Consider the following 15,992-nt stretch of genomic DNA (forward strand, 5'->3'; position numbering starts at 1 on the left):
AGGCGGGGCACCCCCGTACAGCAGCCAATGAGAAAGCGAGAGCGGACCCTCAGGGTCGCTGATTGGTGGATGGGCGTGACTCAGCCTATATAAGCGGCTGTGTGCGCCCGGGCTCCTCATGTAGAGTGGGAGGACGATAGTTCTGGGAGTTGTGAGCGTGCGCGGCTTTATCTGTGCGAGTGGCCACCCGCGGCACCGGCTGGCGGCGGCATTGCCGGTCCCAAGTCCGCTGTTCCCCTGGAGGAGCCTCAGGGCGGGTTGAAGCCACCGGCGGGCCGTGTAGGTAGTCCCGGGGCGGAGCGGGCCGCGGTTCCGCTCTAGCCGCGCCTCTATGGTCGGAGCTTCCGGCCGCCGAGCTTCCGGCCGCGCGACTTCCGGTCGCCGCCCGCCGGTGCGAGGTCCCGCCGCCCCCGCAGTCCGCCCGCGTCCCCCGGTCCGGTCCGGGCGCCGCCGACCGAGGCCGCCGCGGCCGCAATGGGCGCCTACTTGTCGCAGCCCAACACGGTGAAGAGCTCCGGGGACGGCGCCGGGCTCGGGCCGCGCCCGCTGCACTTCGGGTTCAGCGCCATGCAGGGATGGCGCGTCTCTATGGAGGTGAGGGGCTGAGGCTGGCGGGGCGGCGGCTCCACGCCCGGCACTCCCCGGATGGCGAGGAGGTCCCGGAGCTCTCGGTCACCCCCTCCCTCCCCAGGCCGGGAGGGACATTTTGCCTCTCCTGGTGCCGCCCCAGCCTGTCCAGAATTCCACACGGACGCCGCGTGTTCCGGCTCCTACGGGGAGAATCCCCCCGTGTGGCTGGATAAATCCCTTCGAGAAATGAGGAATTCGGGGTAAAAAACGAAGGGAAGGAGCGTTTGGTGCTTGAGGTGAAGTGCTGAGTGAAATCAAGTGGGGAATTCTCAGGGAAAATACCTGGTTTTCTCCTCTGAAATGAAGTGTCGGTGTCTTGCTGTGCTTCCTCCCTGTTTTGATTTATTTATCGGAAAAATTGTAAGAAGAATTGTCATGGATACTGTCAATATCCTGTTGCCAGTCCTGTTTTTTCTGGGCTCGTTGTGAGCAGATTATCTGGCTGAGGATGCAGGTGTTTGCCCGTGTTCCCCCAGTGCAGGAGGCTGTAGGAATTGCTTTTAAAGCTCTTGGTTGGTGGGAGGGCAGTGTGGGGCTGCTGGCCCTGCAGCTCTGTGAACTTCAGACCCTCTGTGAGTACCGGTAATGTGCTCATTTATTACATAAAATTCAGTAAACAGCTGAATTTGGTAAGGATTAGTCCTGGTCCCTGCAGCCATCCCAGGTATATCTCTGTGTTTGGTTTGTGGCCCTATGGCTGAGAGGATGGAGGGGCTGTTCCATTCAGACTGTCAGATGTTGAGTTTTTGCTGATATAGGTTCATAAGCTGTTTTGTCAGACACTTCACAACTTCTAGGAGTGGGACAGCAGTTGTACAGGTGACAAATAAGTGGCCAGAGGTTTTTCCTCCTTTCAGTGCATGAGACTCAGGGCTCTGGTTCTCAGGGTAGAAGATCCAGAGTTGGTGCTTGTGCTCCTGAGATTGGCTCAGAGTCTGTGTGGAACTGGCCCACAGTTCTGAGCTGCTCCTTGCCAGGAACCCGTGGGGGGGGGAGCTGGTGGCACAGGGACATTGCTGGAGCACTGAGTGTAATCTCAGAGGTGATTAACGTGTGTGTAGGCAGCTAAATGCAGGCATGGCTGTGTGAGGGAGAGCACAAGAGCCCTGGTTTGTAGTGCTGGGGGCTCTCTCAGCCCTGCCACAGCTGGGACATGGCTCTAACTTCACTCACCTGGGGGCTGGCACTGGAACCTTTGCAGAGGCTGGGTGAGGCCCCAGGGTGCAGATGTGGGTGCTGCCCTACCCAACATCTCTGGTTTCTCTGTGCTGGCAGAGGCAGCACTGAGACCATCAGTGTGGATGTGATTTAGTTGAGTTATCCCAAGAAACGAGCAGATGGCAGGAGTTTAGCCTGCTGCAGATTGCTTGTGAGCCTGATGAGAGAGAAATGCATGTTTTGCATACAGCTGAACAGTCCATTTTCTTGCATTCCAGCACTCTGTGTTCTGCTCTCTGTCTTGTTTTGTTTTTTGATTTTCTTCATGTTCAGTTGCACTTTTGCTCTTCTGGCTTGGAGAAAGTCCTGAGCAAATGTTTGTGCTTAATGCTGTGGTTCTGTGTGTGTTGGGGAAGCCAGTCAGAGCGTGCACCTGATAAGACACAGGTATTTTGGGTGTAGAGGAGCTTTTTGTCACCTTGTACTTGGGTTTCAGGAGCCTTCAAGTGATGTGGGTATACAGGGCTCTGAAGAAATACTGTAACTTAGTCCAGAGAGGTTGCTTTGGGAGTAAGGAAATGTTTGGGGCAGATGGGGGACCCCAAGGATAAGGATACCAAAAAAAGATAAATCATATTAGGTACTAGAAGCAATAAAGGAAAGGGCTGAAGTCAGTTTTATGGTCCGGAGGAGTGCTCTGGGATATAGTGGGAGGCAGAGGATGTGGTTGAATGGGGCTTCTCCAAACTCTTTGCTCCTGTTTTGACTTTACCCCTACAGTGAGACACCAACAGCACCAGTTTGCAGCTTCATTCCTCTCCCGGGCTTAGAACAAAAGCCCTTCAAAAACTGCAAGAGTTTGGTTCAAAATATGGAGACTCGTTAAATGAGCTCAGGGTAATTCATTAATTACCTTACTCCTTTCAACTGAATTGGGTGTTTGAAGTTTCAGATACAGTTTTTCACCACTGTTACTGTAACCACTGAGATGGCTGCGGGGAGTGAGGGATCCTGGAAGGCTGGATAGCCAGGAGCTGCCTTCTGGAACCTTTGTGAGCTCTTTCAGCACATAGGATCACAGTCAGTGAGAGAGCAGTCACTGCAGCTCCCTGACCAGGGCTGGGCTGGACACTGCTGGCTGGCAGCACATGGAGCTTTCGCTGCTCTGCTGGTGGTGTTGGCAATGCCAGGATGTGTCTTTGCCCTCCTGCAGAGCCAGCAGCACTCGTGCTTGGAGCAGGACAGAGCAAGCCCCGTGTGCCCTGGGGACTGAGCCCTGCCCATCTGCCCCTCGGGCTAGGGCTCAGTGACAGGACAGATCAGGACAGGCTGCTGTGGGGGTTCAGCAAGGGCAGCACAGACTATTTTTGGTGCCAGTGTTGGGTTTCCTCCCCAGCAGCATTTGCATCTCTTTAATTACACTGCTGTTTGGTCACCTGGGACTTATCCTAGTTATTATGTTGGGGGTTCACTGGCTTCAGTGAATGCTCAGAAAAGGGAGCACTAAAATGCTGCTTTTTGGTTTATCCCTGTTTTCATTGCTCTCTCCTGTAAAGGCTGGGGAAATTTCCTGCATTACCATTCAGTCATAACTTGTTTTGAACTCAGATGGTCACTTGCCTGTTCAGAAGCTCTTTTCATCCTGGTGCCAGCAGTTCCATTGCAGAGTGCTACACAAACCCAGAACATCACTGTTCCTGTTTCCTGAGCACAAAACAAAGTTATCTTTTTACAAGATTACGTTGTTGAACATATCAAAGGATACGTGTTCCTCCTGACTGGCAGTGTCAGGTGCTGAGGTGATGGGTGAAGGCTGGACTTGAAGGAATGTCAGGAGGTTAGCTGGGCAGAGGAAGGGCTTAGGAGAAAGGTTCAGCATGGCCATCTGTTCCAGGCTCTGTGTTGTAGTAACCAAGGTGGGTTTGCTTGCCCACAGGGGAAGGAATTCAGGCACTTGGCTGTAAAATCATGGGGGTGCCTTCCTCAAAGCTGGCTGTTCCACAGATACCTTATGGAGAAGAGGGCTGTGCACTGTACATGGCTTGTGTTGTTGACCTTTGTGCTTTGTCCAGAGATGGGAGTGGAGCTGGGGAAGGATCTGGAGCACGTGTCTGAGGAGTGGCTTAGGGAGCTGGGGAAGGTTCAGCCTGGAGAGAAGGAGGATCAGGGGGATCCTCTCTCTCTCTACAATTCCTAGATGGGAGGGTGCAGCTGGGTGGGGGTCACGCTTGTCTCCCAGGAAACAACGGATGGGAGAAGAGGAAACAGTCTCAAGTGGTGCTAGGGTTGGTTTAGGTTGACTCTTGTGAGCAGTTTCTTCATGGAAAGGTTTGTCCAGCCCTAGCACAGGCTGGCCAGGGCAGGGGTGGAGTCCCCATCCCCAGAAGAGTTTAAAAGCAGTGTGGATGGGGCACTTGGGGGCATGGGACAGCACTTTGGGTTGGCAGTGCTGGGGTAATGGTTGGGCTCAGTGGTCTCAGAGGGCTTTTTCAACCCAAACAAATTTGTGTTTCTAAGATCTTCTCTGGATCTAATGCAATCCCTGCCATTCCAGACCTTTGCTCTCTCTTTCAGGATGCCCACAACTGCATTCCCGAGCTGGACAGTGAAACAGCCATGTTCTCTGTCTACGATGGACACGGAGGTAACTGCGTCTGCTTTGCTCTGTCCTGTCCTTCAGTGTGACCCCTCTGGGTTGTCCATGGCTGCTGGGGCATCCATCTGTTGTTAGGAATTCTGCTCCTTGATGGGAAGCATTTTCTTTTATAGATACCATCAACAGAGGTTCTAGAAGGAAGGTCAGGGTTTCATCTGAAATTGAAATCAGATTTGTATTCCATCTTTTATATCTTTTGAGAATGGCTGATTTTGTGGTGGATAAGCTGGGCAGGTGTCTTGGTTTGAAAAGGAAGGTGTCTGCTAAGGAAGGCAGAAACCTCCCTTGAAACAGAAAAATGTAAACACCCCCCCAAATTATTATAATCTTGAAATCAAGGGGCTTTCAGGCAAAGATATGGGAATAGGAATAACAGTTCTTTACTAAGAAAATGAAAATTAAAATGCAGTAGTACAAAAACACTACTGACAGGGTCAGAATGCAAGCTGACACCTTGTTGGTCAAGTGTTTGTAGCAATCCAATTAAATGGTGGCTGCAGACCTCCTGGAGTGACAGATGTGGTTCTGCTGAAGCAGTGATCCTGGAGAAGGGTGTAGTTTTCCTCTGAAGGTTCAGTGCTGTAGATGGGTCTGGTCTCTCCTCTGGGAATCCAGTGGAGAAAGGCTGCCTGTGGTGTTCTGATTCTCTGATTGTATCCAGGCAGGAATGCTTGGCTCCTCCCCCTGTGTGGAGCATCTCACAATGGGTTGATGTACTTTTATCAGTCCTGCAGTGAGACTCAGTGGCCCATGAACAGAAGATATCCCCCTGGAGGGAGGATGAGGAACACTGCCATACCTGGTTTTAACAGCTGGCCCACTAACAGATTTCCCCCTGGAGTTATGAGGGATGGGTCATGGAAGACAGAAAGAACACTGTCCCCAGCAGGTTTTAACAGATGGTGATAGAATACATACTTTTGGTTACATCTTGCATTGCAACCCAAGACGGCAGAAGAGTCACAGAAGAACAAGTGGTAAGAAAAATCACCTGCAATTGACTCTTGGCGGTGTCTTCCAGTGGTTGCCCAAGGAAAGAGTGAAAATCAGAAGTGGCAGATCCATTCCCTGTAAGGGTTCCTTAAACAGGAGACGTGCTGGAGTCTTCTGGATGAACTAACTCTTCACAAATTTGTCTTAACTGCATTTTAAGAAGGCTCCTATGCTTGGTGATTGATTGCACTGTGCATTTTGCATAGAATCAGTATTTGAAAAAGATACGGTTAAATCTACTGCCTGATAATTTCACTGCAGTATCCAAGACACAAGGAATGAGTGAATAATCACTCTGGTAGTACTTGTCACTTTCACTGTTTTGGACTCCATGTCTCTTTTCCCTGTCAGAGGAGTCCTAGGCTTGTCTCTGCTTGTATGACTGAATATTGCTATTAAATATTATATCTAATATTATTACAGAATTTCCTCTGCCAATATAATGTAAGAGCTCAAGATCCTGCTATTAAATCTTGTATATTATTTTGATTTTAATCATCCTGAGTGATCCATCGTGTTTCACTGACCTCTTTTCCTGCTAATTTATGTAGATGTTGAACAACCTAACTTTTCAAGGAGCTCTCCCAGTGGCCATCCTCCATTCTGAAAGCTGCTTCTATCTAACCTCCTTGCTTTTCTTTGACAGCTTAATATGGAAAACATTTGATGATTTATTTGAAAGCTCTTTGGAAACCTTCGTGCGGTTTCCTTCTGTTCATTGGCTCTCTAAGAGTGTCCAGTTTGACTCTCACTGCTATGTATATAGCAAATAGCTCTTCCAAAGATGTAATCTCAGCCTGAAGAATGTATTTCATGTCCTGAAATTATTTTTTTCCTGAACTTCATCTGAGAGTGTGCAGAGATGCCTGTGAAGCAGTCACTGATGTCCTGGAGGGTACCTTTGAGAACACAGGCATGATGGGTTGGTGCTGAGAGGCAGAAAATGACAAGGAAATGGGATGTAGGGATCAGGAGCTCCTCACCTCAGAAACTGTTTGTGTGTGTCTGGCAAAAATAAATATAAGGAGCAGCTACCAAAAATGGGTCAAGAATGAATAGTATCAAACCATCTGTTCTCCTCTGAGCTTGGTGTGTTGGTTTCTCAGCTGCCAAGGTTTTATTCCATGCATTGTGTTTCATGACATTCCTGTTAGTATAGGACATTAAGTATTGTGTTTGAGGGTCATAAATACAACAGGGAAAATTCAAGATAGATGTTAGGGAAAGGCATGGAATGGCAAAGCACTGACATGAGTTTCTAACTCATGTTTTAGATTTCTAGTGATTGAATCTCTACAGCTCTTCCTAGACAAACCATTCCAGGAAGGATATGGATATAGTTGAATCTGACTTAGAAGAACAGCTTTTGCCCATCCCCTGCTATTGTGTGATTTTATTGATGCATTAACTCTTCAGTTTGAAGGAATTTCTCAGGTCTCTCCCATGTAAGAGTAAGTTTTTGGGTGGGAACCTTGCTAAGCTTTATTAGCTGGCAGTGCAAAAGCTGAATTTAGCTTCTCTTATACCTTCTCTTACCGTGCTCATCTCTCAGCCTGAAGCTCTCCAGTAAGCTTCCTGCTCCAGACAGGTTGGGAAAAGATTTTATTACTGTGTTATTTGAAAAAGGGTGCATTTGGGGGGTTTCTTACATATTAGCATTTTCCATTTCATTCATCAATTTTTCTCTTATGTTTTCCCTCTTGTGGACAAGCCTTCCAGTGTTTGAAAGATGCTGCTGGGCCAGTGTTTTTTTCCTTCCTCAGCTTCTTTATGTGCTCTGGCCTCCCTGCCCCCAAATTCTGGAGGATGATATTTGGGCACTCTGTCCTTTGAGTGGGGGGCAGGGAGTGTTTGATCAGTCTCTACTGCTGTCTACTTGCACTTTAGCCTTTTTTCTACTAATGTGTCTTCATTGACACAGATCTTGCATTGCTTGTCTGTCTTGAGGTTTATTTTTCTCCCTTTGCTCTTTGCCTTTTCACCGTTTAAAAAAAAATATTATTACTGTTATTGTTTTAAACTTCTCTTAACTCAAGGGTTACTTGCCTTTTACTCTTCCAGTCCATTCCATGGTTCCACGAGAGGTGGGCAAGTGGCTGGGTGGTGTTTAGTTGCCCCCTGGGGTTAAACCACAACCGTCCATTCCTGGCACCCGCCATGGGGCTGGGAGGGTTGGAGCAGAGCATGTCAGAGGGGATTTGTATCTGTCAACAGCTGCAGCTCACACTGCTGGATCAGGTGTTCCCAAGATCAGTTTACCTCACCCACACCATCTCTTTTTTGTGCTGTACCTGTTAGAGGCTGGTGTTGGGTCCTGCTGTTTGCTGGGCTCTGCAGTGATCAGTGGTGTTTGACTGAGAGTTCTATTATTCAAATGCTGACCTTGAGCCTCATCTAGCATTTGGGCTTTGCACTGAGGCCATCGCTATCCTTCAGGTTCCATCTCATGGAGACAACTAACAATTTTTTACCTTCTTCCAAGAGTTTTTTCTGGAGAAAACACAGAATGGCCAGAACCTCACAACCCTCACAGGCAAGACTTTCTTCCTAATATCCCATCTAACACTGCCCTCTATCAATGTGGAGCCATTCCCCCCTGTCCTGTCACTCTAAGCCCTTGTCAGAGGTCCTCTCCAGTGTTTCCAGGTCAGACCCAGTCTGTTCCCTCAGTGTGTACCATGAAATGCTTTGCAGCACTGTGTAGCAACAGCCATTTTGCTATTTCTGTTCTCTGTCAATGGCCACTTGATCCCATCTCTGCAGGTACATTGGAAAAGCCCCTCGTCTTTCTCCCAAACCTCCCTACTTCTCTGCTTCCCACTGTGTTCCCTTGGCTGAACTGATGGCTGGCTGCTGCTCTCCTCTCACTTCCCTTGCTCCCCATTCCTTCACAGAGCTTTGCTCCTGCCTGCACAGCTTTTTGTCATGCCCAGCTGCCGCACAGTCTCTGTTGGGCTCAGAGCAGAGAAGGGCAGGGAAGCTGGGATGTGCAGCAGGAGGATCAGGAGTTGTGTGGCTGGTCCATCCTGTGAAAAGTGCTCCTGTGTGAAAATGCTCCTGTAGCCCAAGGAAAGGAGCCCACGTGAGTTGTACCTACAGCCAGAGGAAAGCCCCAGGTGCAGGTAGGCTCTGGCATGCTGTGCCCAGCCACCCACACCGCTACTTTTGTGTTGTGACACAGAATGATTGGTCCAGCACAGCCTCAGGATATTCCTGGACCCTGCAGTGGGACCCTCCACCTGCCTGCAGCTTGCCCTGCTCCTCTCCCTCTTTCTGTGCAGTCATTTCATTTGTTTCGCAGTTTCTGGCTCTTAATTTTTCTTCTTTGTCTGGTGTGAGCCACCTTCCTGTGTCCTACACTGTTCTTTGTTCATATAAAAACCTCAATGACTAGTCTGATCTCTTACAACTCACACTACTCTTTCTTGCCCTGTTCAAGATAAACTACAGAAATTCATCACTCCTCTATGTTTACTCTTCCTTCTCTCTTAATAGCACCTTCAGTATCTAAACAAATTCCTCCCATGCCCTATTCCATACCTGACATCATTACTTACCAAGCTATGGGAGCTTCTGGCTTTTGGAAATCTTTCAGCTGCTCTAGGGTGAGCACTTGACTTGAGCTGTCTCTCAGTACTGGCTATCCCCTGTGCTCTCAGCACAGTGCTCTGGCTGCTGTTTATCTTGCTGTGCTCTTTCCTGTACCAAACCCTATCTCCTGAGAGGTTCATCTCAGACTCTGGGATCTCATTGCTGTTGGTCTGGAACACACACTAGAAGACAGAACACTTTTTATGTGTTCACTGCACGTTGGTAATGCTCCAAAAGAACAATAAACAAAAGCTTCTCTTTCCTTCTGTTTTCACTGACATGTGAAATTAAAGATTTCCAGGTAGGCTGGACCTAAAGAGTCAGCCTAGGTGTCACTGTGGGCCTAAGCTCCCTCTTGGGAAGTTCACAGCCTTGGCCAAACCTGGTGTTTTGGAGCTCTGAGGTTTGCCAGGGCCATCTGCACATCCTACTGGGAAGGTATGAGCAGGATCCCTACACTTAGCTGCTGTGTCACTGCTCTGTGTCTGGAGCTGCTCTGGCTTGTGTCCGAGGATTTACCTCAGGAATCCAGTTGCTCAAGAGCAGGTTCTGTCTGGAAGGATCAGCCTCTTTAAATAGTTTCTGCTCTTTTTCAGGAGAAGAAGTTGCCCTGTACTGTGCCAAGTACCTCCCTGAGATCATCAAAGACCAGAAGGCCTACAAGGAAGGGAAATTGCAAAAGGTAAGGAGCTAACTCTGTCCTGGACTGAGTAAGTGCCAGCTCAGAGGAAAGCCCCTGTGTCAGTACCCAGTTGGGTGTGGGCTGTTCCAGGGAGGTGATGGAGTCTCCATTCTTGGAGCCATCCAGAGCCTGTCTGGGTACAGTCCTGAGCAGCTGGCTCTGGGTGTCCCTGCTGGAGCAGGGTGTTGGATCAGGAGAAGCCTGCAGGTCCCTGCCAGCTGCAGCTGTGCTGTGGTTAGTTACAGTGTGCAAGCTGGAAGAGACTGGATCGCACAGTATGGCAGGCTTGCATCCTGTAGGGAAAGGGCAGCTGCCCACTCATGTCTGTGTTCACACACACAGGCCCTGGAAGATGCATTCTTGGCCATTGATGCCAAGCTCACCACAGAGGAGGTGATTAAAGAGCTCTCTCAAATGGCTGGGCGGCCACAGGACGATGAGGATGAGAAGGAGAAAGTTGCTGATGAAGATGATGGTAAGTGAGATGCCACTGAACAGACAAGGCTGCGGCTCCAGGACAGGGGTGTAGAGCAGCAGGGTCAAGTCTCCTTGGGCACAAGGTTTTCTGTCCCAATTTCTCAGTTAAATCTTGGCTGAGTTGAGCTACTGCCCATTAGCATTGTCCATGGCTTTGGGCTGGTGCTGGGGGAAGCCTTAACCATTTGCAAGCTTAACGCTATGGATAACAAAACAGTCTGTCCCCATTTTCTATAGAGCTTCCTCCGTGCGTTGCAGGGTTCCAGGATATATCAGGAACTCTGAGCTGGGCTCAGTTGTGGAAGGGAAACGATGTGGTGTGCAGTGTTCAGCTCTCCCTGGCTGGTGGCAGCCACCAGCTGCAGACAGGATTGAAGCAGATCCTGGTCTCTTCAGCAGTTCTTCTTCCCACAAAGAAGCAAATGTTCCACCAGCAAGTGGCTGCCAGCCCAGGAAGTGTTTCCTAGGTTGGAATCCTGTGCTACTCATGCTGAGTACCTTGTGACCAGCCTTGTGACAGATGCAAGGTGATTCTGTCAATATGAACAATGTGTCAGTTTGGAAACACTGTATTTGTTGTTTCTTTTTCTCCAGCTGACAGGAATTAAGTGTGTGGGTGGCTGGTTGGGTTTTCTTTCTTTCTGTTCCGTATTTTCAGGAGCATTTGGCCGATCTGTACTTGTTTTCCTTTTGGGATTAAATAGCGAACTATATGCAAGGGGATGTCAATAGGGAAGCAGTGGTCTTTGGCCCATGGTTATTGGGGAAAGTCATCCCACTTTGTTTAGTCCCACTTGGGAGATGGCCAAAGCTGTGCTTTCCCCTCTTGTACCTGTCCAAATGACAGCTGGTGGGGATCCCTGGGGTGTTTCAAGCCCCTGGAGCAGCTGTTCTCTTGTTCCCAGCTGCAGCATTAATGATCAAACCTGCACATGGAAGTGATGAGTCTGCTTCCCTGCAGCTCCCAAGGAGCTTGTGCTTGGGAAAGTGAAGCTCAACCCCCTGGCCACACACCTGGTGTGATCACTGTGCTACCACCAGCCCTTATGCCCGATGTAAAGGCTCTGTGGTGCTGTCAGGCGGCCAGGGAGCGCTGGGTCTGGGGCAATGGGGGCACTGGCAGGCTGTGCTGTGGGCAGAACTGTGGCCTTGCTGTTCCCATCCTGTGGAGGCTCCAGAGCTGCACCATCCTGCTCCCCTGCAGCATCTGGGAGCAGTGGGAGGGCAGAGGCCTGGCTGTGTGCTCACAGTCAGCCTGGGGAGCACTGCTGGAACTCTGCCAGCAGCAGCTGGAGCACCACAGGACCGGTGTGGCGGGTATCCTGCTCTCTCACCCTCTCTGTCCTTGTCCCCTCCCTCTTCCGTTTGCAGTGGATAATGAGGAAGCTGCTCTTCTGCACGAAGAAGCCACAATGACCATCGAGGAGCTTCTCACACGTTATGGACAAAACTGCACCAAGAACCTCAAAGCCAAGTCTGTAGCTGCAGCTGGGGATAACGCTGTGGAGGGGACAGGCAAGCAGCATGATGGGGAGTCAAATATGAATGGAGAGGCTGACCCAGGGGAGCTTCCTGACCACAAGGAGAGGAAGAACGGGAAGCCAGACGAAGAAATCACGGGTATTTCCTCCACCTCAGACAAAGCCAGCGCTGGAGGCAACAGCCCTGCTCTGCAGAAGCCTGAACTAGGCAAAGGTGACGAGGCCGTCACCTCTTCTACTGGGGAGGCCGGGCCCTCCTGCTCCTCTACAGGAAAGCCCCAGCGCACAACCAAATCCAAATTTTTTGAGGACAGTGAGGATGAGTCAGATGAGGTTGAGGAAGAGGAGGAAGACAGTGAGGTAGGAAACAGCACTGGAACAGAGTGGCCTTCTGGCTGGGCAGAATGCATTGCTTATGGTGGTACTTGAGACAAGCCTCTGGCTCATCCTAGGTGTGTTCCTAGGAGCAGGTGTTTCAGGCTGATCCTTTGAGGCCATCCCATGGGAATGTTTGGGATTGTTGAGCTAACCCCGAAGGACACACCCTCATCCTGCAGCAGCCATAGCTGATGGCCCTTGGTCCTGCTGCATGCACCATCCCTTCATCCACCACTGTAGTGATACCAGCTGCTCTGGCTGTAGCCATCAAGTGTGGGGGACACATGGCAGGTCACCCCACACCTCTGGGAGAGCTGACCATTGGTCCCCAGGATGGAGGGGGCAGCAGGGGACAGCACCAATGCCCTGTGTGACTCCTGTGGTCTCTTCTTTCTTGTAGGAATGTAGTGAGGATGAGGATGGTTACAGCAGTGAAGAGGCAGAGAATGAAGATGATGAAGATGACACTGAAGAAGCAGAGGAGGATGAGGATGAAGAGGAGGAAATGTTGTTACCGGGCATGGAGGGGAAAGAGGAGGTGCGCACCCTGGTTTTGTGTTCTGCAGCTCAGTGTGGAGCCAGGGGTACTTGAGAGACTCAGCTGGGGGCTGTTCCTGTTCAGGTGGAGATAGAACACCCTGTGCACTCTTCTGGGGCTGAGGGAGCTGCTGACAGCCTGGGTTTGTGCAAAAGCTGAGGGATGGGCCTAGACCTGGATGCCGGGTTAGGATCAAAGAGGCTGATCCTGCTGCTGGGTGTGAGGTGCTTGGAAAGCAGAGTGGAGGGGAGAGCATGGGGCAAGAACAGGAGGGCTCTGCTGGCACCACTGCTCCAGAGTGCAGCATGACTCCTCACCAGGCCAGGGCTGTGGCTCTTCAGCCCGTGACAACGCAGTCAGGAGGTCAGGTGAAGGGGACATGGCTTCCAAGGTGCCAATTTCTCCCTTTAGGGAAATGTCCTGATTTGAAGTGAGGATGTGCTCAAGCTGGGCTGGGGTTGGAATTGGCACATTAGAGCAGAGGGTACAGACCTGTGGAATGCTAGAGAATCCTGACCCCCCCCCACACTGCATGAGACTGGGATGGAGGTGTTGCCTGGCCCTGCCCCTCAGTGAACACACACACTCCTGGTGTTTCCCGCTTCTCTCAGGCTTTCTCCATCGTTCCCTGTGTGCTGGGGTGTGGTGCAGCACCCTGGGACACTGCTGGGGCTGTGCAGCTGGTGCTGGTTCCCTTAAAGAGCTGACAGGGAGATAGAGGAGGAAATCTCACCAAGAAGCTGTCTCTTGCAGCCTGGCTCAGACAGCGGCACTACGGCTGTCGTGGCGCTCATCCGGGGCAAGCAGCTGATTGTGGCCAACGCCGGGGACTCGCGCTGCGTCGTGTCACAGGGAGGCAAGGCCGTCGACATGTCCTACGACCACAAGCCAGAGGATGAGGTGGAGCTGGCCAGGATAAAGAACGCTGGTGGCAAGGTCACCATGGATGGAAGGGTGAACGGCGGCCTCAACCTCTCCAGGGCCATTGGTAAGCAGGAGGGGGGATGATGGCAGGCCTGGCCTTGGAGCACCAGCCTCAGGAGAGCCATGCTGACAGCACTGCCACTGAGGTTATTTTAACAAGATGAGTGAAACCTCTTCAATATTTGATGGGAGATTTCGGTCTAATTGGAGAAAACGGCTGTGAAACAGTTGGACATCAGTGGAAAGCAGCAGCTGGATTGTCAGAAACCACCTTATGTAAACTGTCCCAAAACCAGACTGCTGCCTTTGGGAACAGGACTTCTCCTGCTTACTGGGTTATTGAGGAATCTTTCTGTGTTGCTTCCTGGGGACCTGGCTTCATGGCAGCTTGAGCCCATTTATTTGAGTGTGTACAGAAGGACCCAAAGCACTGAAATCACCTTAGTGTAAAGATATGAAAAACACCTCTAGGATGGAAATAAGGAGTCTATCTAGGGAGACACTGGCATTCCCACCTGCTGTTTTGTGGTGGCCCTAGAAGTCTGTTCATAGGATGATTCTTGACAAACTGCTAGCCAGAGCTGAGGGCCAGTTTTCTCAAGTGAACTTTGAATCATAAAATGAATCCTGGAGTGGTTTGGGTGGGAAGGAATCTTAAAGCCCAACCAATTACAGCCACAGCCATGGGCAGGGACACCTTCATTAGACCAGGTTGTTCCAGGCCCCATCCAGCCTGGCCTTGAACACTTCACAGATGGGGCAGCCACAGCCTCTTCAGAAGTGATAGGTGCTGTGTGCTGTTGGCCTGGAGTTGGTTGCCTCAGGAGGTGGGGAAGGGGCACTTGGTTTGCTGTAAAGAGAGGCTGAGCTGGCCAAGGCCCCTCTTCCCTGGGCTTGCCAGAGCTTACACCTGGAACCTGCAATGGTTGCTGTGCTTCATGGCCCACAGCCTGATCTCAGGTTGTGGGAGCACTTGCTGATCCCACTGGGAATGCCCTGTGGCAGGGCAGTGCTGCTCACTGTCCAGGGCAGGCAGCACTGCCTGTGCCCAGACATCTTCCTCCCCACCACAGGGGATCACTTCTACAAGCGGAACAAGAACCTCCCTCCGGAAGAGCAGATGATCTCTGCCTTGCCTGACATCAAAGTGCTGACAATAAATGATGAGCACGACTTCATGGTCATTGCCTGTGATGGAATCTGGTGAGTAGTGGGGGAGCTCCCCAGTGCCTCTGGGGCATCACTGCTCCAGCCTTTCTCCAGAGCAGGACCTGAGGAGGGCCTGTTGGACACTATGGCACGTGTGCTCCCTTTGCCTGCCTTTCTGACCTCTCTGCTCTGCAGGAATGTGATGAGCAGCCAGGAAGTGGTGGATTTCATCCAGTCAAAGATCACCCAGAAGGATGAGAACGGAGTCCTGCGGCCACTCTCCTCCATTGTAGAAGAGGTAAGATCAGGAGAGGTGCTGTCCCTCCAGCAACGTGGCATTTCTGTGTCCCAGCTCAGGGCCCGGCTCTGCCCTCCCATTCCCTCAGATGGGTTCTCTGGGCACTCCAGCCAGTGTCTGACCTCAGGGGTGCTGTCCAGGCAAAGGAGTTTCTGCTCACATTCAGAAACCTGGGGCTGCTGGGGCCATCTCTGTCCCTTGTCCAGTGGGAACAGCATTTGACTCCTCCTGCACAGGTCTGGCCTGGCAGCCCCTGAGCCAGTCAGGTGCTGGAATGGGCCCAGTGCCTCGGGGTGGTCCCCGTGTGTCTCTTTTCTCTCTGCTAACTTGCCCCATCCCTTCCCAGCTGCTGGATCAGTGCTTGGCTCCAGACACCTCAGGGGATGGCACGGGCTGCGATAACATGACCTGCATCATTATCAGCTTCAAACCCCGTAACACACACCCACCTGCTGAGAGTGGGAAGCGGAAACTGGGGGAGGCAGCAGCACCAGCAGAGGAGAACGGTGGGGACAGCACCAAGAAGGCCAAACTTGAGTAGCAGGGCCCACCTGGGGACTGGGCTGTGCTCACCAGACTCTCGTTTCTTACCCATGCTGAACTCAAGACTCAAGTCTTGTCCTTTTTTTAGCCTTAGCAGAGGCCTTGTTTGTCCGTGTCCTGGTCAGGGGGTGGGGGCGGGTCTGGTTAGCAAGGGCATGTCGCACTGTTCATCCGTAACCATTCCAAAGAGGGAGCGAGGATGGAGCTGCGCCAGGGAGCGCTGCATCAGAGCCTGCCAGGAGGAGGAGGAGGAGGAGGAGGATGTCCCCCCATTGTCTCCATGTGGTTGTTGCCATTTCTGTGCCTGTGAATTTCTGTTTGGAGGGAAGAACTTTTTCACTGTTGAGGTTTTTTTAATCTGCACCCGATTATTTAAGGCCCTTTCTGTTTTTATTTGTGAAACAATCTGGCAGTGGTGCTGCGGCCACGCCATGTTCAGTTGTACACTTTCAATCAATACTTTTTTCAAACTAAAAGATCAGAAAATACAGGTG

General features: G+C 51.1%; 1 protein-coding gene across 2 annotated transcripts; it reads left to right on the top strand.

Moving 5' to 3' along the window:
• The first annotated feature begins 119 nt into the window (after nt 1-119).
• On the top strand, nt 120-15,988 carry PPM1G (protein phosphatase, Mg2+/Mn2+ dependent 1G). 2 transcript variants are annotated; one of them, XM_058834874.1, is made up of 10 exons: nt 120-594; nt 4,363-4,432; nt 9,625-9,710; nt 10,053-10,185; nt 11,559-12,028; nt 12,447-12,584; nt 13,338-13,572; nt 14,582-14,711; nt 14,853-14,955; nt 15,302-15,988. In XM_058834874.1, exons 1-10 carry the CDS (start codon nt 475-477, stop codon nt 15,494-15,496), a joined length of 1,680 nt encoding a protein of 559 aa, XP_058690857.1. In that variant the 5' UTR covers nt 120-474; the 3' UTR covers nt 15,497-15,988. The 2 variants fall into 2 exon arrangements, with proteins under 2 accessions (XP_058690857.1, XP_058690858.1); XM_058834875.1 differs by lacking the exon at nt 120-594 and adding an exon at nt 632-866.
• The last annotated feature ends 4 nt before the right edge of the window (nt 15,989-15,992 follow it).

The sequence above is a fragment of the Poecile atricapillus genome, chromosome 3 (genome assembly GCF_030490865.1).
Source record: "Poecile atricapillus isolate bPoeAtr1 chromosome 3, bPoeAtr1.hap1, whole genome shotgun sequence".
Classification (NCBI taxonomy): Eukaryota; Metazoa; Chordata; class Aves; order Passeriformes; family Paridae; genus Poecile; species Poecile atricapillus.